This window comes from Etheostoma spectabile, chromosome 17 (assembly GCF_008692095.1).
Source record: "Etheostoma spectabile isolate EspeVRDwgs_2016 chromosome 17, UIUC_Espe_1.0, whole genome shotgun sequence".
Classification (NCBI taxonomy): Eukaryota; Metazoa; Chordata; class Actinopteri; order Perciformes; family Percidae; genus Etheostoma; species Etheostoma spectabile.
The window spans coordinates 12,815,462-12,842,958 of NC_045749.1; the positions used below are offsets into that span (position 1 = coordinate 12,815,462).

Here is a 27,497-nt window from a genome sequence, read left to right on the forward strand (position 1 = left end):
AGCCGTCTGTGGTCCTCATTGGGTCAGGGTGGGGTGGCAAAGGGGGCCTCCCAAATAAAAACATGTGCAGCAAACAGGAAGTGGGCATGTAAGGATAAAATGAGATCTGCATAGCTGAGGGGTTGTGAGAGTGTCAATTCTTTTTTATTTTTATGTTTTTATCTTAAATTGCTTTCTTTATTCTATTCTGATTCGTCTTGGTCAAGTGATTCCGTTTGCTTGGATTTCACTTTGGATGTCCACGCTGTGCTGGAGATGTAATCAAGTTCAGACAAAATGATTTTATCTTAAAGTAAGTCCTAGACACCCTAGTATCTAGTGTCTGCCAGTGAGATGATATCATTTGTGTTCTTTCCAAGGTAGTGACATGTTTCCCCAGAACAAGAGAAAATGCAAAAAGAGCAAGTGGATTTATCTCTAACCTGTTTTTTCTCCACTTAAAAGGTTCCACAGAATGAAAAGATTTGAAGACCTAATATTTTAAGATAATCTGTGAAGTCCACTAAACTGGCTCACAGTACGTGTGATTGTAGGAATACAGAATGCTGAATGTGTGTGAGTACACTCTGTGAACCCAGGTGCTCTGCTTTCAAGTATTCCTTTCCTGTTTGCCCAGCAGCTGTTTCATCCCAGCAAGTGACCACTTCACAGCTCTGCTGTTTTCATTCTGGGTGGACTTGTCAGATGTGATCAAATCAGACTTTTGTTAATTTTCTTTCCAGACATAGTTTATTACTCAATCCACTTCTACTTGATTTGATACCCTTGATTTTAGTTATTAATTCCTGGACTTTTTTTGTGTATTTTTGTTGCTGAAATAGTTAGGCGATTTCTCAGTTCCCATGAGGAACAGTGTTTGCAGAGGATTAAGTCACAGAAAATCTAACAGCTTGAAAGGGTTATCTTTGGGCAGCGTAGTCATTTTAGGGGAAACTGTTGTAAAATAAAGTTCCAGTATGCCACTGGCCTAGATGTGTCTAGGATAGGAAAACTAAGGACCCAGAGTGCTTGAGTAACCAGTTTGGACAGATCAGAACTTCCAACAAAATAACATGTATCAGAGCAGGTGGAAGGAAAATGACATATAATATAGCTTCTACCTTCTTCTTGATGCAGAAAAAAATACATACAAATTGAGCCACTTTCTCATGTATTAGCAGCAAAGAGGAGGCAGAGGACAGCTTAGTATATGATGAAGTTTTATTGATTCACAGTAATGATGAATAAATGGATTGTGATTTGGTCTTTAACTGAAATTTGCCCCTGACTCAGCCAGTGTCTATCAACAGTTAGATACATAAGTTAGTTAACTTATGTGTGTAAAAATTACTTTTTTGTAAGAGTGTATGCATCACAGCTAAAAGCAACCCAAATCACATCACATGAAACAGTATTTTTTCTCTTTAGATGAGGTTAAAGTCCCTGAGAGCACAGCTTTCTCTAAATATAATTGTAGATAAGCACCATGTAGCTCACACTCTCAGCTTTAAAGACAAAATAAAAGCATAACTGGCCCTGGAGATGTCCCAGTGCTCTGCCTATAGCATGGGTACAACACAGTAATTTGATGAGAGTGGTAAATATGAACCAACTTAAGATATGGAATGGCATATAATTTTAAATAACAAACAGAACAGACCATAATATGTCATTAGCAACTGTACAGAAGCACAAAACAATAGCAAAGCAAATCAGCAAACACTTGTTTTAGACTTTCAGGTCTATCTTCTAACATTTGTATCCCCAACAGTTTTTAGTAATAGGGCTGACTGTGTTTGGCCAGATGTGCATAATTTTCAAAAGTTATTCAAAAAAAACTATGTATTCTTTCTAAGCCTTCCAGTGTGACAATGTGCTAAAGAAATTAAGTCTACAGTTGTCTTTATGAGTGACTTGTCCTTTCCACAACATGTCCTGGAAACTGGCCATTAGAAAACCATCTTAACCCGTTTAACCACTAAGAAATTAAGCCAAACACATCAAACACATTATTGGGGTAAAACAACATGATTAACACAAGTTCCATGCTGTAAAGAAAATTAAGTTGCATCATTGTTTGGTGTGGAGCTAAATGTTAGCAAAGAAAGGATAGAGAGAAACAGTATATTTTAGCAGCCCCGCTTTAGTAAAAATAAGGCCACTGTTTACTGAGTTGAAGCGTGAATTGAGGAGTTTATTTATTCTCCCAGACAAACATGTTGTTCTCGTTGGGGAACTGAAAAGGCCAGCTTGTGGTCTCTGTATGGCTGCCTACAAAAAGACAGCTCTGCTAGTAAAAACTGCATGTCTGCAGAAGTCTTTCTCCAAACTTCATCCCTTTCTCTCTTTCTGTCATTCTTACGCAATCATTCTTTCAATCACAGTCTACCTGACTAAATCTCTCAGAAACTCACAATCATTGTTGTAGTTTGTGTTAAGGTGAAAATTCAGATTCTCGCTCTTTCCGTAATTCCATAAATAACAACTCCATAGTTTTCTTTATAAAGCACATGCTATAGCCCTAACCTTAAGCATAACCTTATGTCTAACCCAAACAGATGTAATTAAAAGGTTTTTTTTTATATGCTCTCAAATCCCAGCCTCTCTGCCTGCCTGCCACAATACTGTGGTTTTGTCCCTTCCATTAGAGAGGCTGGAAAAGAACAAACTGTCCAGTTGTTTTAATAACTAAAATAAAATAAATAAAAAATGATATATCTGCATCATGGGAAAGTTCTAATACTATGTCCTGGTTAATTACCAGAAAAAAAACAAAAAGGTATTCCGCATTGTTAATTAAGCGCTGGCTAACAAACTCTTTACTGAGCATGCTGTGTATGTGTGAAACAGTGAATAAATAAAGTTACAGCATAAATAGTATATTATTAATGAAAACTAAACACAAACCTTATATTTCACTTTTTGAAATGTAGAACAGAAAAAAATACTTCACACATGTATAAGGTGAGACAGGTAGGTCGGAGAGGGACAAGTAGATCAAAAGTTGCAAAGAAACTCCCACACACTGTCTGACTTGTCAAATTAAATGTAATAGCTGACGATATAACCGCGAGCTTAAAAAACGTTTTGGTATTGGAGCTCTTTCAGCCTGAGGACGTTTTAGTACTGAAACGTTGCCAGCTATATATATATTTTTTTCTTCTTTTTTTCAGAGTGACAGTAGAAAGACAGGAAAGGTGGGAGAGAGATGGGGATGACACGCAGCAAAGGGCCGCAGGTCGGATTCAAATACGGGCCGCTGCAAAGGCCTCAGCTTACATGGGGCGCATGCTCTTACTGGGTGAGCTCGAGGTCACCCCAAACGTTGACAGCAAGTTAGACAGTGTGTGGCAGTTTCTTTACAACGTTCTGAAATGTATTTTTAGATAAACACCCTAAGAAGTCAATTTGGTAGCTAAAAAAAACAAGTATTGGGGCAAAACTAGAATACTGCTGTTTAAAAGATAAAGTGCTTTGTTCCATAAAAAAATCATTTGACCTCTTCTTACCTATTCTAGATGAGAAGCAAAACCTTGTAGCACGACTACACTTTTATAAAACTGAAACATAGTAAGATTATTATACCGACATACAGTATTGTTTAAGAGCACCAATATTTAAGTTATGTAAAGGCGCAACAGTTACACAATTTAATAAGTAAAGAATTTGTGTAAAATGTATGCCAACAGAGCAAATGTAGTGCTTATGCTACATGTACATTAAATTGGCCTTTTGCAACAGAAATTATGCAAACTCAAAATATTACAATTTTGTCTCAGATTTTCATATCTTCTAAATTGGGAATGAGATTTCCCCACAGCACCAGCCTCCTTGTTGCCTTTGTGACAGATTAGTTACAGCAACATTGAGGTTTTTCATACTTACACGTTTTGAATAACTAATTTAAGTGACTAGCCGTCCACATTCACAAAAATCTGTATGAGTTTGAATATCCAATATCTTCTTACTGTCCTAGAGTAAATAACTTGTTTAGCCGTTTGGCACTTGTTCCATTCTTGTTGTCAATAGGGTCTCTGCAATGGTCGCTGCTGTAATATGATGCACTTAAGAATATTTATCCACATCTGCCAAGGAGGTTAGCAGACACCATTGTTGTTTGTTATTGTGGGTCCTAAGGTCCCAAGGGCGTGGGGCCATCGACCTCAGCCCACCCTGAGTAGTCTCTGAGCCCCACTGGAAGGCCTTCGCACTGGGCCCTGGGATTGGCTACACAAAGTTGTTGGTGATTTGCCTCTGGTGCTCAAACAGGTCCTCAATCTCTGCGCTGTATGCATCACCTATTATGGGAAAAAACATAACTATCAGTGACAAAGGGGAGAAATAAAGATGAGAGAAAAAAGTTAGAGAGAGGAGGGCTGTCTGTCCTCACCTGCATGACATCCATACATGTAAGCTCTGTGGCCATCATATTTGCATCGACATCTCATGACATTGTTCATAAAGTCAGACTCAGCCATGTCCATTGAGGGGTTGATTTCCACCTGCAAAACAACACAATCATACAAAACCTATGTTAAAACAATATCATTGCTCTGTTTTTCTCACTTACATCTAATACTGTATCTCCAGCTGGCCAGGCGCATGGTCGAACAAGGAATACATCTCCTCTCACTACACACTGAGAAAGCCATTTGAAATAAAGAGCAGTTGGATGTAAAACTGTTAGAGGGCCTGTTATTAAACAGCACTCGTGGCTGGTATTGGTTTTATAGTCAATCCTTTCTCATCTATTAAAAACTGGATGACTTTTCCATACAGTATTCCTATTTGGAAGGATAAAAACCCTATACACACTACTTTCTCATGGACGTAATGGTGAATGATGTTCCCTTGTTTGTCTATAGCTAAGCACATGGACTGAATAACATGTGGCGTAAACACTTTACTCACTTTTGCCATGTGTTATGCAAAGCACGAAACATACTGGCCGATCTTGAAGGAAAGCTCATCAGACACATCTGCCTACACAAAACATGACGAGCTGCATAAGAGGTTCATGGAATGCGGTTGCTACTCACACAAACATAGAAATGCAATAATGAGGAGTGAAGTAGCCTGAAATTGAAGTCTGTTGCAACAGAGTAGTTATGCATAAGCATGTTTATATGTCTGAAATCGGTCTTACTCTGAGTGCTTCCATACACTGTACTAATAGTCTGTCATTTGCAGAGCAGCTCCATAACTGCTGATACAACCATTCTCTTAATCTGGTTGGGTGATAATACTGAGAAGTCATTCACTCTAATAGCTGCTCTGTAAACTGTTACACCCACTTTAAATACATGTTACAAACAGCTACAGGGACAACGAAGGCATACTACACTAAAAAAAGGCTGAAAACTTGTCAATGCACAAAAGCTGTCTCTTTATTTTTCAGGGTAAATTACAGTGTTGGACCAGAGTGTACGAGGCTTTTGAAGAGGGCCGGTTCAGTGGCAGAATATGTTGCTCACTGAGAAAGTGGCAATACAGATAAAAACAGGGCAGGAGGAATTCCTTGGTGGCAAATTAGCTGTTTCTAATGGAAGAGGGGCACTAGCTGTTTGATTAAAGATATGCAATAGTTAATTTGGGTAATTGGTGTGTTTCATTAGCAATGGGTGGTTCAAGGGTAGGGCTGCTGAATCTTTCTGTAAAGCCCAGGATCAGAAAAGTCAGGCATCATCTGCAATTTACTAGATATATGAAAGAACAGAGTCACTGCTTGGCTTACCTTCTTCTTTTTCTCTCTCTTGTTCTTCTCAGTTAAATTTGGTTATGCAGCCTTAGGGCTTTTTCTCCTCAAATGACCCTGACCTTTTCACCTTAAGTAGTTCTGCCAATTTCTTTCTCCCACTAACTCCAATTCATTCCTGTCTTCTCTCATTCATTCCTTCTTTCCGCCTCCACATTGTGCTGTAGTAATGCTCCACTTTATAATTATGCCTCGCTCAACATGCTTAAAATACATTTAGTCAGCACATGCGTTTATATATATGTGTCACGTCTATTACAAGTAAATTAAATAAATCCATCTTCAACAGAGAGTAGAGAAGTGTAATTACAAAGATTGAGAGTGACCTATCAGACAAGCTCAATGACAGCAGTAATTATCAGACAGTTACACTGTAACCAATCTGGCACAGCTGGGAGGTAATTGGCAGCATGAGATCTGAGGACTGCTGCGTACATGGTGGGATAAGTAGTCTGAACTGGAAATGGAGCATAATAGGAGATGGAGTCCTTGATGTGTTTTAGGCTAGTAGCCACAATGACTTGACTGACTGACCTGGCTCAGAGTAATGACAGGCAGAGGAATAGTTGAGGTGATGACTGTGATGAGGGAGGTTGAGAGGTTTAACGGAAATAGACGGAAACCCCAACCAATCACGAGGAAGTCCACCTTTCAATGCTGTGAACTTCTTTCTCATTAACTAGCTAAATGTCTGAATAATTTGGGAAATAGCTTATATATTTCTTGTATATTTCATTTTAATTTCTCGTATTTTATGTACCTGTACGATAAATATAAAGCTATAGCCAGCAGCCAGTTATCTTAGCTTAGCACAAATACTGAAGACAGTTGGCTCGGCTCATGTAACCAACAAAGACTTAAAACACAGCGGAAAAATTATCAAGCTAAGAAACTAGCCAGCTATCCCCAGGGATATATTATAAGAAAGTTGTCCCTGAAAAAACATGAATGTATTATAATAAACAGTATATTCATCATTGTTTCGGCTGTTTTTCTGTCACCACAATGCATGCTTAACTACTGGGACGTAACTGGGACGTCCACTCCAAATTAGTCTATAGTGCGTTCCATTTACCTTGAAACTCAGAAGCCAAAGCTTGAAATGACATAACACCCGAGTTGAATTCGTTAAAAGTCAGATTTTTCATTTTGGAGTTAGCTCTAGCCAGGTTAGCCATTGATAGCAATACCAGCGCATTAAGAAGTTTTTTTGTGCATGCTTTGTGTGGGGTGGCATGTATCTCAGTCCGTAGGGAGTTGGGTTGGGAACCGGAGGGTCACTGGTTCAAGTCCCTGTGTGGACAAAAGTACAGAGTGGGATTGGGGCTGGAGGGATGCCACTTCACCTCCTGGGCACTGCCAGGTGCTGTTGAACAACGCACCGTACACCCCCACCTGCTCAGGGCGCTGGTTCGGCTGGCAGCCCACTCACTCTGACATCTCTCCATTAGTGCATGTATAGATCCTGAGGATGTGTGTGTGTAGTTCAGGACTGTGTGTAAACTAACCAAGTGTGGCCATAGAGTGTAAATTGTAATTTCCCCATAGGGGATCAACAAACAGATTAAAATTAAATTAACAGCGTATCAACATGTCCACAGAAGTTTGACAGGCCTGTGTGAGGCACAAATAAGACAGAAGTGCTAATAACTGCATGTTACTACAGCTTTCACTACTCGGACTATTGTGGGGCTGGCCGAGATCCTAGCTCGGAAATCCGAAGTCAGAGGGGCGTGTTTCCAACTTTAACCTTGGAAAATCTGTCTTCCAAGTACAAACGCACTATTAATCTTCATATTTACCGTACAGACATAAGAGTGGCATAGATCTTCTCATCCAACTCTTGGCAAGACAACAAAAGGAGCATATTTTCCAAAATGTCAAACTATTTCTTTAAACAAAAGGTTAATGGTATGCAAAAGGGGAGAAGTATAAAATGTCTCCTGACCTGGAAGATGTAGTCTCCTGGCCGTACATCTGTCACGTCAATCCACTGACAGTCGATATCGTGGCGATATGTATCCCAGCAGCCCACAAGATACCCTGATCACCCATGTTATAGCAGAGAAACCGCTTCTGGAGTCCTAAACACCACACACACACACACACACACACACACACACACACACACACACACACAGCATTATCAATCACAACATCAAAGCTCATTTAATGCTTGGCACTCCCTGTTATTTTTAAGAGCCTTTAGCTTCATGAATTGTATCAGACTACTACTGTTTTTCATATGAGCTATTTCATCCATGATATAATAAGTAAATGGAAAGTGAACAAACAACAACATCAGTGATCTAACACATTAACCACAAAGTAAAAATGTAAATAGCTGTAGCTGAAATATTGATATTAATTTCCTGTCACTAATGGGGAAGAGAATTTTACTGGGACTCATAAATAGTGGTGAACATTACCATCAGGGCAATACGTGTCCTCTAAACAGAAACTGGCCTTGTGTCCCTCTGCAACCCTCGTGCCATTCAGAGTCAGCAGGTCGTAATGTGTGAACACCTCGATACTGTGGTAGTGCCTGTGACAACAGAAAAGAAAAGTCTAGGTGAGAGTGTGTATGTCTGTACATCTATGAGTGTGTGCATTTACGCTAACTGAACACTGGCTTCCTATGGCTTGTAGCCTAATGACCTCACTGCTTGAACATGAGTGTGGGTGTCACCGTAACACCTCTCACAGAAGCTTGTTTTAGCAACAACTTGGTTGAGCTGTTTACTCATTCTGAGTGAATGGAGGGCTTTGAAACACACATCCATAGCTCTGCTGTGTTGTTGTAACAAACTGAAATGGACCTGACCGTGCATGGGCTACCCTGTCCTTTGTATTACACCCAACCTGTGCTGACTGGATTGGTTCAGCCCTCATTTCCACAGACATGTGCTGCAGGGCAGCTAATCAATTTGGAAGGATGACAACACTGTTTCAGGCCACTCGCAACTTACTGAGACACATGTCACACAGCCAACACTGTGAGTTTCAAATGGCTCCTTATTCTCTCATGATGACAGGCCTGAAAGTGCTCTCGTCATCTGACAAGAAACTAACTCACTGAGGGGAGCAAAGTGAGATGTGAAATTTGTTAAGAGTAGACCTGAGGATAATATTTTGTCTATTTAGAACTAACCCAGTTAGACCCAGTGGAGGACAAAGGCACTTGTGTTTAATGCCCAGGTTGCATGCTACCTGCCGCCACCTTGTCAAACCATATGTGTACTGGTACAGAGATCATACTTCAGTTTGTTTTCTTTTCTGGTAGCAATTTGAATGCAATTAAATAAAACATAACTCAAATTACTTAACATTGAGGAAGCTATGTCATAATGTACATAAAAGTGATTTTGTACCAGGAACAGGTGTTTGTCAGAATATTTTTGACAGCCTCTAAAAACCAGACCTCCCCTGTATCCAGCCACAGTTTCCCCCAAAAAAAACCTTACTACAAGGGCAACCACAACATCCCACGTACAGTAAGTATTTAAACAGTTCTTTCCATTGCAACAACCTAAGCAATGTAACCCCTCAATAAACTACTCAGGGATGCTCTACCTGTGACACTGGTGCCATGTCCAGCTCTCTCTTGTTGCTTTGGGTCTGAAATCGGACCGACCAAGGTTCATGATACGGGAGGAGAAGCGCAGCAAGCGTCGGTGGCCATAAGGCCAATTCATCCGGGCAGCAGACGAGGACAGACAGTTCTCCTCATTGGCACAGGTCAGCAGGTGAAGGGGTCGGTCCTCCAGGTAGGCTGTTTCCTGGACCAGCTGGGCATCCAGGACGAGGTCAGGTGCCGCTGCAGCAGGAAAGACATGAGAGGTTTTGTTAGGATTCAACCAGATTTAGAACCAGTAAAGAAGATGGGGAAGCTACAGGAAGACGGCTCGACCTACTGTCTGAACAGCTGACCCCAGCTGCCTTAGTCCCACCTCCTCGAGGACAATGGACATGGTTGTTGCGGCGACACTGCTGAATTGAAAATTCTGTGCCCACACAGTGAGTTCCACTGAGAATCACATCAGCTGCATTTGGGTCACCTGGCCAGTACCAGGTCTCCTGGCAAAGGAAGGGTGTGGGGGTGGGGCCGCAGGACATAGAAAGCTTGTCAGGTTTTCCATCAATAAGCAATACCATAGCTCATTGTCCACCCCTGTGAATACAGGGCCTTTGAATACGGACCTCCATGAGTTCATTTGTTTAAACATCTTTTTGTTTTTCAATAACTCAGACACTGCTGATAGGACTTTGACAAATCTTTTCACTAAGTCACTAATTGCTTTAAAGATGGGAGTGTTACCTTGTTTGTTTATTCAGGACATCGTGCCCATCATTTTAGACACTGATAATCAGACTCATTTACTCGATTACTCAGGTTAATGGGTAACACTACAACTGCTGCCACCTCGTCAGATTTGGATGTAGTGTTGGTCAGGAAGGTTGTTATGTACCTGATGAGCACTTGCAGCGAAGCCCATGCCGAGTTGTCTACATAACACCATTGCCTCGTTGATGCCCCAGTTCTCACTACAGACAGAGCCCCAACGCTTACGACCTCCAACCTCCATCAACACTTCCACACGGCCTTCTGATGGGACTCTACCACCAGAAAGTCGCACCTGAAAATCCATTAGATGAAAGGGATTACATGGATGATGTTTTATCAGTAAAAGCTGATAAGTATATGTCTTGTGATGATTTTCATACCGTGTTCTCCATTCCGGTCTTTGGGACGTTACAGCGTACTGAGGCATCCTGGCTGTGTTTGAATGTCCACGGTTGGACTTCCTGAAAGTAGCAGTCTAAGATGGAGCGCTCTGACCCCATACACTGGACGCTGTTCATATGGATAGGTCCGGTACCTGAAAAAGGGAGGAGGACATGAGGTAGATTCAAAGACTATGCTGACAAAAACAAAGCAGGGAAATACAGTAGCCAGAAGAGCATGGACATAACTGAAGGGCCATATTTCTTGTGCCTTGTTTGAGGCCACCTAATGCAGACACAAAGGCATGAGCAGAGTTTACCAAGGGAACTAGCACACAAACACACACAAACACGCACACACACACACACACACAGACAGACACACACACACACACACAGCAGGCTCTGTATTCCTATTCACATGAATGGGCTTTCTCTATTTTAGCTTTAAACCAACAATAAAAAAGTTCCTATCTGTCGTGATAAAATGCTCCTGCAAGCCAAGCAGCACCAACATCTACTTTAGGGATCTGTCACACCTCATTACCACCATTCTGTTGCTTCAGGCACAACAACAATAATGTAGTCCACCACCCTGTGTGAGCAAACAAGGCCAAATCTGTGGCAACAAAATAAAAGACTTTCACTATCATTCGTTTGTCGTTTAAAACCAGATAATCTCTAAACAACAGACCATGGTGGACAAAAAAATCTTAAGATTACGATTTTGTGAAAGCAAACAGCTGCTGTCATAATGATGGCTGTATATTATGAAAACACAGAACAAACTATGGCTTTGGTGTTTTCTTAAAACAAAATACACAAACTTCAAACATTGAAATGAGGCAGCATTGAAATAAACAACCAAAACCACAGAAACCGGGGGAAAAAGAGAAAAACCAAAGGGCGAGAAAGAAGATGACTGAAATGGTAGGGACCAGATTGCAACCTAACCCAATCTGTCTCTGTGTTGGTTTTGGTAGATTGTAGGCCTTCTTTCATACTGGTCACCATGTGTGGGTTCATACATATAAAAAACACACATCTTAACCACTTCCGCCTCTATCTGCATGGTAAAGACCACAAGCTAGATTCAAACTCCCACTGTTTAAGCTATCAAGACAAACACCGGGCCCATTCATGGGATCCTCAAAATGAACTGTGACATGCTGTATTTAAACCTTAGGGCAATCCAGGAAAACCCAAAATAAATTCAAAGAAACTGGCCACACACACTTTACAAGCACACATACATGTACATTTACACACAGGCAGTCAGGGTGTTTTACTCCCTTATGTACATATAGTACTCTATATGTACATGTACTTCATGGGCAAAATAACACAGTAAAATAACAATGTCTTTGATTCAGTTTTTGATTTGACTAGCGTGATTATCTTTTTTTTATAATAGATATGAGCATGGGGGAGGGTGCCTAAGGTCTAACATTTTAATTGCCAATACTTCTCTGAAAGTGTTGGGCAAATGATCAGAAGAAAGAACTAAAACTTAAATGTTGGTCAAGAAAGGAAATGTATTTAACTCACTAATGATGATGATAAATGTAATAATGATGGGAGGGTTGGCAGATGGAGTCTGAATATTTTCTTCACTTTCATTCTCCCTGACATCAATTTCACAAATTATCAAACCAAATAAAAATTTCAAAGATTGACAGCAGATAGCTATGAGAAAAACATTCAGGCAACATATAAATGTGGTAGCTTAATTTTAGTATTTACAAGAAACAGATTTAGCTTAATTGCCATATAATTAGAATTGGCAGATGCCACAGATAATTTGAACAGATTAGAAAATTGATTCAAGGGGATGGAAACAGTATAACATCGGCCACATTCTTGTTGAGAATAGCATAAATAGTTGGTTTGTGGTTGCAAGGGAACCCTGTTCTTTTCCTCTCTGTAATTGTACTGTTTTAGGCACATTAATGTAGTGTGTGTAGTTTTTCTTTCCATGAAACGTCTCTTTCTATGCCTCTAACAAAAACTTTCTGTCACCAGTTAAATCTGTTTCTTAGCCAAGAGCTAAAATCATGTAAGTTAGATCTGCCTGCATGTAAAATTTTAGATGGTAAAAGCCAACCACTATCAAAATACCTTTTGCTGTTTCCTTTTGCTCTGTCAACAGAATTTCAAAGCTGGTAAACAAGTTATAATGTGGAGGATACTCTTTGCTTGTGTGTCTGCTTGTATACCCCCTGTATACCACAGGTAAGTGCTTATGTGCAAGCAAGTGTTGATAACTGATAAGTGAGACCACATTTGAAACCAGAATCTCTGACTGGCAAACTGTCAACCACAAGCTTTTGTTATGGTTTTTTGTTTCCTGTTTTTATTCTGCATTTGTTCTGTTTCCTGTTTTATTTCCTTGTGTCCTCCCTTGTCACATAGTTTTACTTCCTGTCTTGTGTCTGTTCTGTCTACGGTTTTATTTTGATAGTCTGTTTTTCTGTCTAGTCTTGTCTAGTTTTACTACCTTCCTTGTGTTTTCCCACCTTTGTGATTGTCGTCCCCGCACTGATGTGTTTCACCTGTTGTATCACCAGTTCCTTGTTTGCTCGTTACCTCTTATACCTAACTTTTGTTTTGTTTCTGTCTCTTGTCAAATTCTTTTGTGTGTTGTTTGCTGTTGGCCAGTTCCTGTCAGTGGTTTCTTTGTTTGGACTCTTTCCTGAGATCACTATTTCCCTGTGAGTTCTTCCCAGTGTCTGTTTTCCCGTTTTTGTTTTTTCCTGCTCTCTTTTAGACTTTTGAGATTTTGGACTTTGTGTTTTCCTTGAGTTGTTGGTTTCTTGCTTTTTGGATCCCTGTTTCTTGGACTCTTTTTGTTAAATCTTCATTATAACTCTCTTTTGCCTACCTCCCTCGTCTCTGCATTTGGGTCCTCAATTCCAGTACGCGTAACAGCTTTATCACATTTGATCATTATGAATACTCTAAACCCCTCCTGAAGGGACTACTACAGACTGCTGATTGAAAGATTGGCTAGTGATTTACTTTCTTACAGAAAACAAGTTTATTTGTATGTAATGCAGCGTGATGTGAAGAATGTATTGTCATCTATCTCAAAGTGTTTGGAGACAGATGTTTCTTTTTTAAATTATTATACAAAGAAATTGCTGTATGCACAAGTTAATCATTTGGACAAAACTATATTTTAACAATTCACTCTTTTAGGAAATATTTCACAGTTAGGGGTTTCTTCTATCAAAGAGTCTTATTTAGGCCTTTTCCAATGAGAGTTGTTTATGTGGCCTTCAAGCACATGTTATACAGTATGTCACAGTGAAATGTACAGTTAAAAAAAACAGCTACATGTTATAGAAAAATAGCTGACTTTGAAGTCCAATCATCCTGCAATGGAGTTTATGTAAGTTTGAGACAGACACAAAGTAAAAGTACTGTGTATTGGCCCTATTTCAATTGTGCAAGCACAACAACAAATGCAAACTAGTAGGTCTTGGACGTAAAGCCTGTGTCTCCAAGCACACCTTCTATTTTGGTTCATGTACATGTGAGGGTGAGTATAAATCAGAGGGTCTGATGATTATTAAATACAATCTCAGCCAGTCATACGGTATACCACTGGTCTCATTGCTCTAAAACAGCCGACATGATGACAATAGCTCAACAAATAGACAAATGCCTCGCCAGGAAACCATATTGTACAGCTTTACAAATCCACCACAATCAAGATATCCGTCTTTATGCCTTCATATGGCTGCAGGAATTTAATGAACTGAAAGAGAAGCTTTCTCATACAGTATAAACAGATACTTTTAAAATCACTCAAAATAATGTAGGCCTATAGATAAATGTGTTTATAGATAAGATGGGCACCACAATACCACACAGACAGGCAAAGCCCATTTCAAGTTCAAGAAAATACCAGACAGTCGGAGCGCTGCCTGCTCCTTAGGGTGTAAGAGAGTGAATCCCCAACTCAGTATACATGGAATAGGAAACCTGCATTTCCAAGAGTGAGACAGAAGTAAAATGAGTTTAAGGGGAACTATGTAGTTTTTTAGCTTAATTTACCTTAACTGAACAGCTTTGGAGTCATTGGAATGTGACTTACTCGCCTGTGAGCGGAAAAAACACCTTTGCAACTTTTGGCAGGCGAGCCACCGGCCTCAGGTCTCGCGATGTAACAAACTGCTTCATGGCACTGCACACTTACACCCATTCAGGAACCGGCTAACAAGGCAGCGATGAAGTTTTTCACACTATCGTCATGGCTGACCCGGCAAAAAGGAAGCAGAAAGCATTGTCGGAAGAACAAAGAAATAGGAAACAGCAGACTGATTGAGCGAGGAGTCAGACACAAGTACACATAGGAGCTGCCAAATATCTATTCCGAAGCTGTAGGGGGAGCTCTATAGAGAAACCTGCGAGCAAAAAGCATGAAAACAGCAAAGAAATGGCTAAAACGGCATAGCGCTGTCACTTCCCAATGTGAGTCGAGTGCAGATTTGAGTTGCGCATGCTCAGTTGTAAACGGGTTACAGCATAACGAGTCATACTCGATGAGTCGAGTCAGACCGGCTCTGGTCGAGTGCAGATGTTAGTTGCGCATGCTCAGACGGTTTACGACATAATTGTCATACTGAAATTTGTGAAATCCATGAAATAATAAACTTTTCTAATTACAAACAATAATAGAAGATGGGAATCATTTCAAAAATGTTTTATATATATATATATATATATATATATAATATATATTTATAATATAACAGTTGTACATAACTACAGAATGTAAGAATTATAAACAAATAAAAAGAAAACAAAATATTTTGAACTATGTTGTTAACCTCAAAAGCCACATTCAGTTTTAGCTATCTATTATTGTTTGATTACTAAGGTTAGCTCAAAACACTATTCAAGTGACAGCCTTTGTTGTGTTTGATTGCGAGCTTGTAGCAAAGCTAGCAGTCATTTCAAAAACGTTTTAGCTGCCTATGATTGATTGATTGCTAACGTTAACACAATATGCCATTCAACCGACAGCCTTTGTGTCTGATGGCTAACTTGTAGTCACAAAGTGACGCATGGTTGACTTAAGTCTGCACTTGCCTCACATTGGGCAGTGACAGTTGAGTCAGACCGGCTCTGGTTGAGTACAGATGTGAGTTGCACATGCTCAGATTTAAATGGTTTACTTTATGCAGATCTATTTTTACTGTATTGACATTACAGAAGTCTCTTGTTAGCATCTTGTAGGCTACTTGTTGCAAAGTGACACCGTGAAACCCGAGCCACATCTTAATATTATAATTCTGATACTGATTTTATTATACAACCATGCAAGAAACATGTTAGCATTTGCACATAGCCTATACAAATGTAGCTTCATGGTTAGATCAAGGAAACCTATTTTAGCTAAAAAATGTAAAACCTTTTGTCCACTCCTGACAATAAACCTCTGCCACAGACTGCTGGAACTACGATGAACCTGAATTCTGGCCTAACAACTATAAGTGGTGATTGAAACCAGACAACAAGGGTTGGGAGGCCTGGTGCAATAAGTATCCTAACAGGAGCCAACTAAACCAGTTTTAATTCTGTTAGACTCATCAAAAAGAAAGATAGCATAAATTACATCAACAGAAAACCCAATTTAAGAGGTTAAAAGGTAAATGGGACTAATCCAACATATACAAAAATACCCTATGTATGATCAACTAAACAGCTAAACCAGCACACTTTCATCCCACATTTCATCTCGATCAGCACGATTAGAGACTAGACCCTAGCCTGTGGTATGGGGAAGCCGTTCTCACATTTTGTAAGGGTGGGGACACCGCTGGTGCAGCTGGATAGGGACTGAATCTGTGTATCATAAAAGCTGAAAAATAGAAAATGAAGGAAAAAGACCACAGCACAGTGAGTGAATGAAAAGCGTGCTTGAAGCTAGCAAGATCATTTCTGTGGCTTTAGTTACCAAATGCCAACATAAACTATCATGGCTTGTAGGCTTACATTGTGTGTGTGTGTGTGTGTGCGTGTGCGTGCGCGCACACATGTGCACAGTGTTAGGGCAGCTGGTAGCCCTGGCATAGGACTCATTTAATCACAGCTGGAGATACTGCAATCAACACTTTTGTAGCTTCACAAGGTACCAGACAGACAAACACACATGCCCATGCATTATCTGATCAGTCAGGGCAGACGGGTGCGGCGTCTAAGATAAGCAAAAGACTGCAAAAGTCTCCCTTCCTTCCCTGGAATACCATGACGCATGATAAACACATTCAAACATCCAAATTGCAGACTCAAAACAACAAGAATTAATGTGGAGTTTTCCAGAAATTCTAGTCTGCGTTATGTGAAAGCATTTAATCTGACCAACAGCAGTTCTCTCGCTCACCTTGACCCATAAAAGCTCCATGCAGGGCATCCTTGGCAGAACCAAAGCCCAGTTCTCTGCACACCACACTGGCAGCAGGTCTATCCCACATGTGGTCCACGATGGTCCCCCATTTTCCGTCTCGGAGTACCTCCACACGACCCTCACCAAGCCTGGGGCCAGCCTTCAGACGCACAGGCTGTGCAGGGCAACATTTGGAATATAACTCAGTTTACGCTTATGTGCAGTTCATAAACACAAAGTATGATTGTGCGAGTTTAGGCGTAACTGTATTCATCTTACCACAACTGGATAGGGGGCCTGGGGTCTTCCTGAGGAGATGCGAGCAAACTGAGGTCCTGGCACACACTTGACCACTGCATGTCTCCCATTCTTACAAGGAGTGGGACTACGGGGGATTGACAGCTTAGAATGGCACTCTGAAAGGTTGTTCTCAGTGCCCAGACAGTGAATTTTTTCTACCCAGAATCCCTTCTTCTTTGACATGATGCTCAATCTAGATAAAAGAGAACATATTTGGTCATAAATTCTTTAAACACCTTGGCAACTTCATTTTAAATCTGAAGTATTTCTTAACATTAAATATGAATAAAAAGACTGATGGGCCTTTAAATAAAGTTCAACTCTTCTAGTTTTTCAGTATCTCAGATTGATCTAAAGAGTGAGATCAAATAAAGCTAAGAAACATGAGAAATGGTCCTTTTATTACCTTGTTGAAGGATCTGCAACCTTGGTATCCCATATTTTCCTGTAAAAGAACCAAAGAACAGATGTTAGTTCTTACATATCGGTATATTTGCTGAGGTTACCAACACACAGACATAACACCATGTGAGGTGACCTAGGTCACCAATTTCTCAGGCAAAGAGGTAGTGGCTGTAGGATATACTGTAGCATCTGCTGTTTGTTTTATAATGTAACCTGGCCACACAGGAGGGATTTCTGCCACAGTGAGTAGTAGCACAAACACATATACACTGACTTGCTTATTACTAGAAACGTAGTCTTACTGGGGAACTTGGTGATGACTTACAATAGTTAGAACTTGGATGCTGACCTTATCAAACGGATGAATAATACAGCTCCATATCTTCTGTATATAAAACCAGAATGAGCTATGCCTGTGGCTTTGTGGCGAGTGTAAAGTGAGACATATTGATGCAGATGACTGGTACAGTTCAAGGAATAATGCAATGTTCCTCTTTTCTTTAGACAACTTCACTTCCCATCTGTCTTGCTTGCTTTATAGGTTGAGTAGCATACATTTCCATGTGGAATGTGGGCTTCTTGCTATTTACTGTGTTTATTTTTAGAGTATTTGGCCAGTGTATCATTTGTTGAGCGATATAACGAATCAGTACTTTCTTTCACCAAAATACAGGTAAGTGTTCAGCAGGAAAGTGCTACTGGGTAAGTTTTATCTAAATTAGCCACCTTTACATTAAAAACAGTTGACTTGCCTTTTAAACTAACATAGACTCTTTGAATATAAGACTTTAGCATTCATTGTTGCAATATAACAGAGAGTTGTACATAACTACAGAATGTAAGAACTATAAACGGAAAAAAAGAAAACACAAAATATTTTTGAACTATGTTGTTAACCTCCAAAGCCACGTTCAGTTAAAAAAATCATGACATTCAACATCAGTGATGTACAACATTTCTGGGAAAACAGGGTTTGACCAAGCACGATATACAAACAAAAACTTTGGCAGTTCGCTGCACGTCCGAGAAATGCCAGAGCCAAATAGAGATTTATGCACCAAGTAGGCTGGCTGACTCGGGAGAGCGGTGGTGAGGAAAGCCTTCTGTTCTCTTGGCAGACACGCAGAGCAGACATGCCACAGTCACAGACCATGCCAGGACGGCCTCAAACCACTGCAAAGTGCATGTACCATCACAGACATTCACATCAATTACACTAAAACACTCAGAGATATACAAGCTACAGCCAGGAGCTGGTCGATTTGGCCAAACTCTCCCATCCAGATGTAGGTCATTTCATATGATACAATACAACATAGCATGGTTTCTGGTAATTCAATAAATACAAAGTCTATATAAATCACCACATTGTAAATCCAAATGTTTGTATATATCTTTGTAAATTAAATACTTGACAAATAAAAAGTACTAAGTCTTTCTCATTTTGTTAAGAACTTTAGCAAAATATAAAACGCAGAACGTAAAGGGTTGTCCAAAGGACCTGAATATTGCAATAACAAAGTTTAGCGCTGATTGTTCGACATTGTGATAGCAACAATATAAAAAAATAGACATGCATTTATAAATTCACACTCACATGTGGATGGCAGCCCCTCTAACTCCTGAGCCATAGCTGCCATATTTATGTTTACCGGGCTAAAAAATGTAACCACACAACTGGCATTCATCAAGGTTCATTAATAAGGTGGAGAGGTGTAGTTTCCATTAAATACCTTGTGCAGCAAAGCACACACATCTTATTAAATTTAAACTCTGTAGAGCTATATATCAGCATGGCATCACAAGTGTGAGAGGCTTAAATGGTTTTCCATTTTTTGTGGCTACTGACAGTAAAAAAACTTATTTGGAAAATACTCCAATGTGGGTTATAGTGGCATTCCCTTTTATAGAAACAAACATGTCTAAGAATATTTGTATAAAAGCACAGGTAGATAAATATTTGATCTTTAAACATTCCTGTAAAAATAAAGCAAAAAAAAACTCTAAAAAGAAACTGAGGATGTTGGACTCAAGAGAAGCATTGTCTCTGACATGATGTTGTGTAGATGGTTGTGTGAAGTCATAGACTGCTGACTGAACACTTTCCAAAATCACATAACAACCTGTTTCCTGATGCTGTAAGAAGTCAATGTCAAAAACATTAGCATAAGGTGAGGGAAAAAGTGTGTACTTTCATTTCAGCAATCATTTAGCAACTAGAGGTGTTTGCAAATTGCAGGTGCTATTTTTGAACATTACTCTTCAAATGGAATTTAAGTCGTTTCTCAGGCCGATTTGAAACACAAATGCGTCTCTGAGGAGCTTTAATTATGAACATCTGTAAATGAAATATCAGCAGCTTAAATAACTTTGCTGGATACCTTTCAGAGCTATATCAAAAATTTGACTTGATGAAGCAGAAAATTACCCTTATTTTAAATCACGTGAAGGGCTCTAAATAAAGTCGAATGTGAGGTCACAAGACCGGTTGTGATTTGCGACTGACACATTGTACAGAATTTAACACTTATTCTTTACAGTGTCTTGAATTACACTTGTAAAATATCCTAAATATGTCTACCATGTGGCTTTGCAGTAACATGTCATCAGGGACAAACAGTAAGGAGCATACACACACCCACACACACACACACACACACATTTTCCCATGAGGCAAGCATGTCTGTGACTTGTTTGTGACCTTACCACAAACCAATCAGCCAACCATTTTCCCTCTTCAGAAACCAACAGGACTACTACACACAGGCTATAAATGCATTCAGGTCTTTAATTTGACTGAATTATAGCACTGCTTGTTAATATTGCACTTCATTCAAGTGAGATAAAATACATAAACGTCACTTGTTTAATGTGTAAAATATGAACAGTAAGACAGCATTTTACTTCATGCTGTGTGCTGATGCAATGAAGAGAACGACTCAGTATCAGTTTGTTTTCCACCTCTATAGCATTCATCAGCCTTGCTTAAGAATACAAACAGTGTATCTAGCACTTGTCGTGGAGACAAGAGAACAGAGGCTAATGATAGGGATTCCCACCCGCCTGTTAAAAGACAAACATAACACCACTGTTTGGGTTTTATCACCCTTACACTGCTTACTGGCGTTATTTCTAGGTCTTCTAGTTTTAATATTAAAAACAAAATCAGCGTTTCTTTTTTATACTTGAAAAAAATCGATAATACAAAAATCAGGGTGCCAATCAGATTTAAATAATGCAATTTGCATTACAACCACAACCCTTTTATTTTTTCAAAATTTAGGAAAACTGTTGCTGTGAAAAGTATCTTCATGCAACAGTATAATCCTCAGCTATTTATTGCTGTGAAAATTGGCATTGACCCTTTTTGTACCCTATACGATGAGTATTAAGAATACTAAAATATCCATGGATTACAGGATGCTCGTTAGGTGGCATTAAGACACTTAAAAATATTATTTGCAGTACAAATCAAGAAGTTATCCTAAGAGTGGATCTAACAGCTAAAGAAAAATGAAAAAAAGCACACTGTTGCAAATATGAAATCATACGAAGATTTCATTTTGCCCTATTTTAAATATCTAAAGGATCTTGCATGTCAAATAGTTTCTAAATACTTTCATGCAGACCAGAGTGAGGTGATAAAAATCCCTAGGCTTAAAATCAGTTTTTAAAAGCTGGTTTCCAGTCTGTTCCAGATCACAAAAATAGCCATGACACGCATACAGAAATTAAAAGATGCTAAAATAAATTCGAAAGGTCATTGAGGAAAATCCCTCAGAAAGGAAAGCCAGACATGGGCACTTCAGATGTCACACAAAAGGCTGAAAATTATACTCTCACCATAAGAAAATTTCAGCTGAAACATAGTTAAAAAATAAAATGCTGGTCCCCAAATCACTACGGTGACAGAAGAAGACAGACAGCTGCTGACACAGCGGGCCCCGCTGCAGACTCCAGCTGTAATTGGACATATTTCACACAAGCAAGCGAAAATCTGGCTCGTCTGACTGCTGCTCCTTTACTTTCTCTCCATCTCCTCTTTCTCGTGTTACTCTCTTCCGCCTTTGCTATGTCTTACTCTCTCTCACACACACAGCTATAATTGGGGGTGTATTTTTTCACTCTCAGCAGAAACCCCGGAGAGCCTTGGTTGTGATCAACCTGTAATTACAGCATCTTCAGAGTCTCATTTATGAGACGCAGGGAGTCGTAAGACATGGCATGGTCCGGGATTTCTAAGAATGGATTGCGAGGCTTGGAGCAAGGTGGAGAAACAGGGGGAGTATTACTGGCTAAATTTGGTCAAACCATGTAATACAAGCCTAAGCTTTCTGGAAACCGTTTAGGTGGAAAAAAACTGAACATCATATTGTCTCCCACCCAACTGTTTCTCCATGATTCTGCTCACATTTTGTGTAGTAATTACAATTACAGTGGCAATTTCAGTCAGAGGGAAATCCTTACAATTACCCATAAGTAAAGGCTGAAACAGCATTACCTGTATTTCAAGTACTCTTCTGATAGTTGTATATAAACATCCCAATACAATAACAATATGGTTTTATCCTGGAAACCAAATACTGTAAAACAACTTGAGTAAATCACTATCAAAAAAATGTGTCACTGGCAGCTAAGACATTGAGCCATGTGTACGCATTTAACCAGTTTGAAGTCAAAAACATGTATTGAGAGAGAACCGGTACAGATTTGGAAACAGACACAACATCGTGGTTCAGACCAGTATATCTGCTGAGGCTACAGAAAAAAACCCAGGTCAAATCCAGGATAAGCAGACCAAGATGTATCAAGTCACGATCCCTTCCACGCCAGAGCCTTATAGTTTACATGCACGATAAAACAATCAACATAATGGCATCCGTCTGCCCAAACTTATCACTGTAAATTTAGAAGCATATATGTTGGATATTATCCACTTTGTTGTAGCATAGGTCAAAGACTAAAAGAGTCCATGAAGTGCTTTTGTTTCTTTTCCTTAACCTCAGAGGGAGATTAAACAACTACATCCTGAACAACCACTGAGCAGATTCCCTGCAGGCTTCAGTCCAAGCCCTTCAAGCTACAGCAGCCCTGCCCTCTGCCATATCTATATTCTTGGTAAGCAGCCAAATCTCCTTTGTTACAGCCCTACACATATACCCATCTAATTTCTTACTCAACTATTAATTGTACTTCTCATCTCCTATTTTTTGCATGAAGTGGCAAATGTGCTGCGATAGAAAATCGAAGAGTGACATGAAAAGCATCACACATGCAATGCGGGGAAGCTGTGCTCTAATACCGGTAAATTATCCTGTACAGATTGTTTACAGACTCAGGCCGGGCTGTTTGACGACAGCTCATTCTGATGACCGTTTTTCACTGAAGATATGATGCCACATGATGCCCTCCTGCAGCAATAGAATCCAGTTGTAGCGTCACTGTGTTCCCATTAACAGAGTTCAGCAGAGATAGCTTAGCTCAAGGGCAATGCAGACATACTTTCAGTGAGTGAGTGTGCGCATATAGGGATGTTTGTATAGTAAATAAAAGGTTGAAAAGTCTGTAAAACAAATTAATTACCCCCTCAACAGTTACAGCCTTTTAGCAGAAAGAGGAATCTAACACCTACAGTACAGAGCAGATGTTGCGGTCTGTTACCAGTTGAGTCAGAATATCCTCGGCCAAGGGAGGGAAGGAATAGCTAAACTGTGAATCACCTAGAGCCGGCAGCTCTCGCTTACACCCAGGACGACAAATGGTCAGACACTATTCATTCTTATAGTAGCAATGGAGTAATCCTCTTCAAATGTGTGGTCCTCCTGTGGTTTAGGAGCAGAACCTTCCCAAAAACCACTCTCAATGGGTTCTTTTTTTTTAGCCGGAGAGGAAATGTAGATCAGTGTCAAAAAGGGAAAAAGGAGAAACCAAAATAAAATGCATTTAAGTAAATGTCTCATTGGAACAGTGTTTGAATGAGTGTATGCACATGTGCATGCTGGGGCTGGATATATGAACCTTATATATGATATTGAGCCAAATTAAACACTGATGAATTTGAGAAGTTTTGCTTGCTTTGTTAAACATCTCACACACAATGTTGAAGTGGGATGTAAAAGTGAAGAGATGACTGGCGGACTCAAGCCTGCAGAAGCAGCCCTGCTTCACGCTTTCCAATAGCCACCTCTGTCCCACACATGGTATCGATGGGGCAGTTAAAGCACAATCAGCAGTGATATTACACCTCAGCATGGGAATCTAAAAGTTAAAGTGGGGCTGTTTGTCTGAGAGCTGCAGGCCCAAGATAGCATGTGCAAGAGAGAGGCAATGAGGTGAGCAGAGGTGATTTGCCTTGGGAGAGGTGTAGAGAAAGGGCAGTAGAGAGGGGACAGGGATTCCTTTATCATCATCCTGAGGCTGAGGAAGGGAGGGGGACACAGGGCAGAAGTGGCTGGGGGAAGAAGATAAGCCCAACAAAAGGCCTTTACTCAAAGTGGCTCTAAACAGGATGCCACTGTTGTTTTTTTATTCTTCAGGATGAGTTTTTATTCACTTAACAATGGAATGAATGGCATAGCATGTTACCCTTCTGAACTACAGTCAACAGCCCAGTGTAATGTAATGTAATAACTTGAGTCTCATTAAGTTGAAATGTGTTGCTGTCAGTGCAGCTAGCAAGAAAGATTCATACTCACTTGTATGTTTTGACATTGTGCTGAGTAGCGTCTGGAAAGCCGAGCATCCCACACACAACTAGACTGCTGTTGAGACTCCAACCCAGGTCACAAACCTGTCTCCATCTCCCAGCATGCTTCACTTCCACCACACCCTCTGTGATCAGGCTCTTCTTCTTGGTAGCCATGAGGATGGGACGAAGACGGACTTCCTCAATTTGCACCTTACTGTGACCCTTAGGGAAAATGCACATTGCATCAACAGTTACATGTCTATCTAAGAATAACATATACATTCATCAGAAGTAAACTGCTGTACCTGGTGATGTCTTTGGAACCTGGGGATCTCAGCTTGATGTCCATTTCCATAATAGCCATATCCTGGATGCCTGCGGATGGCCACGGGGCCCTGCCACTGAGGTGCGGAGCCACCATTGGGCCTGGTGGCAGTGGTGTAGTCTCTACTTGCTGTTTGATCAAGCCTGCGCTCAGGGTTGCACACCACACCCAAGTCTTCAGAGTGTTTACAGTCATTCACGCCCCAACCATTGTGTTTGCAGTCCTTCAAGGACTTCTCTGACCCGTCACAGCGCACATTATCCATCCATATTGGGCCTTGAGAATAGGAAGGGTAAACAATTCATTACTTCATTGTGTTTCATTGATTGTTCAATAGACAGACTGTGCATACCATCTACACAAGGGCCCAAATCAGTTGCTAAACACCTAACACATGACTTTTACTGGCATGCTGATTTAGGTTTAGGGTTGAGATACACATTATTTTACAAGGCATGGCACTGTAGATCCTGCTCCTTGAACCTCACTCAACCTTCTCTTTAATTTGGATTTAAAAGCACCAGTAAAGAATGTCCATAAACCACAGCAAGTGTTGCACAACTCTGGCAAGCGAATACTGTCATCATTCTAAAACAAATGCCCTTTTTAGCCTATATATTTGTCTGCCAGCCTGCCAGGCGACCTTAACGAGATGTAGACTTCAATCCCACAACAAGTTATCTTTGTCACTTTATGATGTTAGTTATTTTGGATTTCTTAATTGGTGGTCTTTTCATGAACCCTTACATTTAGTGTTTTGTGGGGTAAGCACACTGTAACATGGCTATTTTGCAGGAGACAGGTTGTAATAAACCAGTTCAATATGGCCACCTGCCATTAGGTTTTAGACATCTTAAATCTAATAAGTGACAATGATAATTTAATGGGCCTTGTCCAGATCAGACATTTTGACGTTATGGCATGGAAAGCGTGGGTGTAGTTATTACCATTAATGATGGCTCTGTTCCAATTTAGTGTCAGGAAGTCTTGTCAGTGAGCTATGCACAGTGGCAGCTGGACTGTAGCCCTTATATCATTAATGGCACCTGTGGTTTCCCTGCTATGACATGTCAAAGGCCAATATTTTTGGGGGGCATTTTCAGGCCTTTTATTTGATAGGACAGGCTAGACATGAAAGGGGAGAGAGGTCAAAACCGAACCCGCGGCGGCGAGGACTACGCCTCTGTATAACAGGTGAGCTACCCAGGCGCCCAACGTCAAAGTACTCTCATAGCTCGTTTCAACTCTCACATTCAGTTTCGAGAAAATTCTCACATTTAACCTTTCTACAGTAAAATGGCTCGCTACCAAATGTGGCTTTACAGTAATTTGGTACAGGTAGTGCTCTCACCCGCTCCTTCTCCATACTTAGCGCTGTGTGCCCACGTTACACCGCTCTGGAAACCGAGCTCTCGGCACACCACGTTGGCCATCTTGATGTCCACTTCATCATCGCAGACTGTCCCCCAGGTGTTGTTGTGCAGCACCTCCACGCGCCCTTCGTACTCTTCTCGCGCAAAGTTGCCCGCCAAACGCACCTTGGCAGCTGGTGCGCGAGCCACCCTGAGCTGAGAGGACATGGTCCGCCGAGGTTCGGCACGAGCGGGACAGGAGAGGGACAGCAGCAGCAGGAGGAGGAGGGAGCTCAAGCAGAGGGTGCGGGTCATCGTGGCTGAGAGGAGGGGGCCTGCAGGTAAAAGATGAAACATGCATGATTACATTTCTTCTACCTTAGTTTAATTAGACGATGTTGAAAGCTATTCTATTCACTTTTGGTAAATTGACCAGTGGAGTCTTAACTGGCTTGTCAATTAAGCAGTCATTTTAAAGGTGTACTTCTATAATAATTCTATAATTGTAAAGCTTAATTCCCTTCAAGTCAATCAGCCAGCCAATAGAGACCCTGAGAAGCCTGGTTATTAAACGGGCCAACGGTGACATCCTATGGACAAAATAGTTCAGGTAGTCTAAATGGCAGAAGAAGAAATGGTGTGTTGCTGAGACAGTTACCTTATCTATTCACAGTCAGAAATAGCTAGACGGTTTTTGTTTTCCCACCTTTAATTCAACTTACTAGTGCAACATCTATTTTTGTAGTGATTTAATGCAAGCCAAAACACATCAAATGAATAGCCTACCTCTTACTCAAGCCAAAACATAGGCATGTAATTAGAGATACATCAATGCACTTTTGTATTACAATTCACGTGAATAAACATCCCCCGGGGCTTACTAACCAGACAGAAACATGAGGCGGGTTTTGACTGGAGGTTAACAAGTGTCACAGCCAAACAAGAACGCAGTGGTGGAGACAAACATTAAATCACTGCATGCCATAAAACAACACTGAGGACACACAAAAACACAAAAATCTGTTTGTCTACTGTGATGATAAAATTATAATGCAACAAGCCAACAGCAAACAAACAAACAAACAGATAGACTTTGCAGACTGGCCTCAGTAAATCATAGTGTGGGGAAAAGCATCTTATGTTGTACCAATACATATAATGTATATCTTTTTTTTTTTTTTTTTACTATTGCTTAACTCAGTATAAAACAACATTTTAAACAACAAATGTTTTCTCTAAATAGTTTAACTTTGGCAGCATTATGGCTAACTGATATTTGATAAGGAATCTAGTTAAAGTAAAGAATCAAGAGAGGGGAGGAAAGGCATATCAACCCTTAAAACACCTGTTGCACTTGCACTCAGATGCTATGTATTAAAAACAAATACAACAATAAATGAAAATTATTGATGAATCAAGTGAGAATAAAATAACATTCTTTACCAAGTACAAATGTAAAAGGAGACGGTAAGGTGAAAGTTCACTCACCTGGCAGGCAGCAAATGTTTGCAGGGGTGGACGTCACTGGCTAGGGGAGAGTGACTGAGTGAAGGAGTGTGTCTACTAAATGCTCC

The 27,497-nt window shown here is 40.3% G+C and overlaps 1 protein-coding gene across 1 annotated transcript; it reads right to left on the minus strand.

Annotated features, from left to right (window-relative positions):
* Positions 1 to 1,186: 1,186 nt before the first annotated feature.
* Positions 1,187 to 27,497, minus strand: loxl4 (lysyl oxidase-like 4). Its single transcript, XM_032541637.1, is given in 16 exon segments — positions 1,187 to 4,277; positions 4,370 to 4,481; positions 7,683 to 7,771; positions 7,774 to 7,818; positions 8,164 to 8,279; positions 9,308 to 9,551; positions 9,649 to 9,811; positions 10,204 to 10,371; positions 10,460 to 10,614; positions 16,851 to 17,028; positions 17,133 to 17,346; positions 17,560 to 17,598; positions 24,254 to 24,468; positions 24,552 to 24,847; positions 25,923 to 26,258; positions 27,412 to 27,497. Coding segments are annotated over 15 exon segments (2,421 nt in total). The 5' UTR covers positions 26,239 to 26,258; positions 27,412 to 27,497; the 3' UTR covers positions 1,187 to 4,206.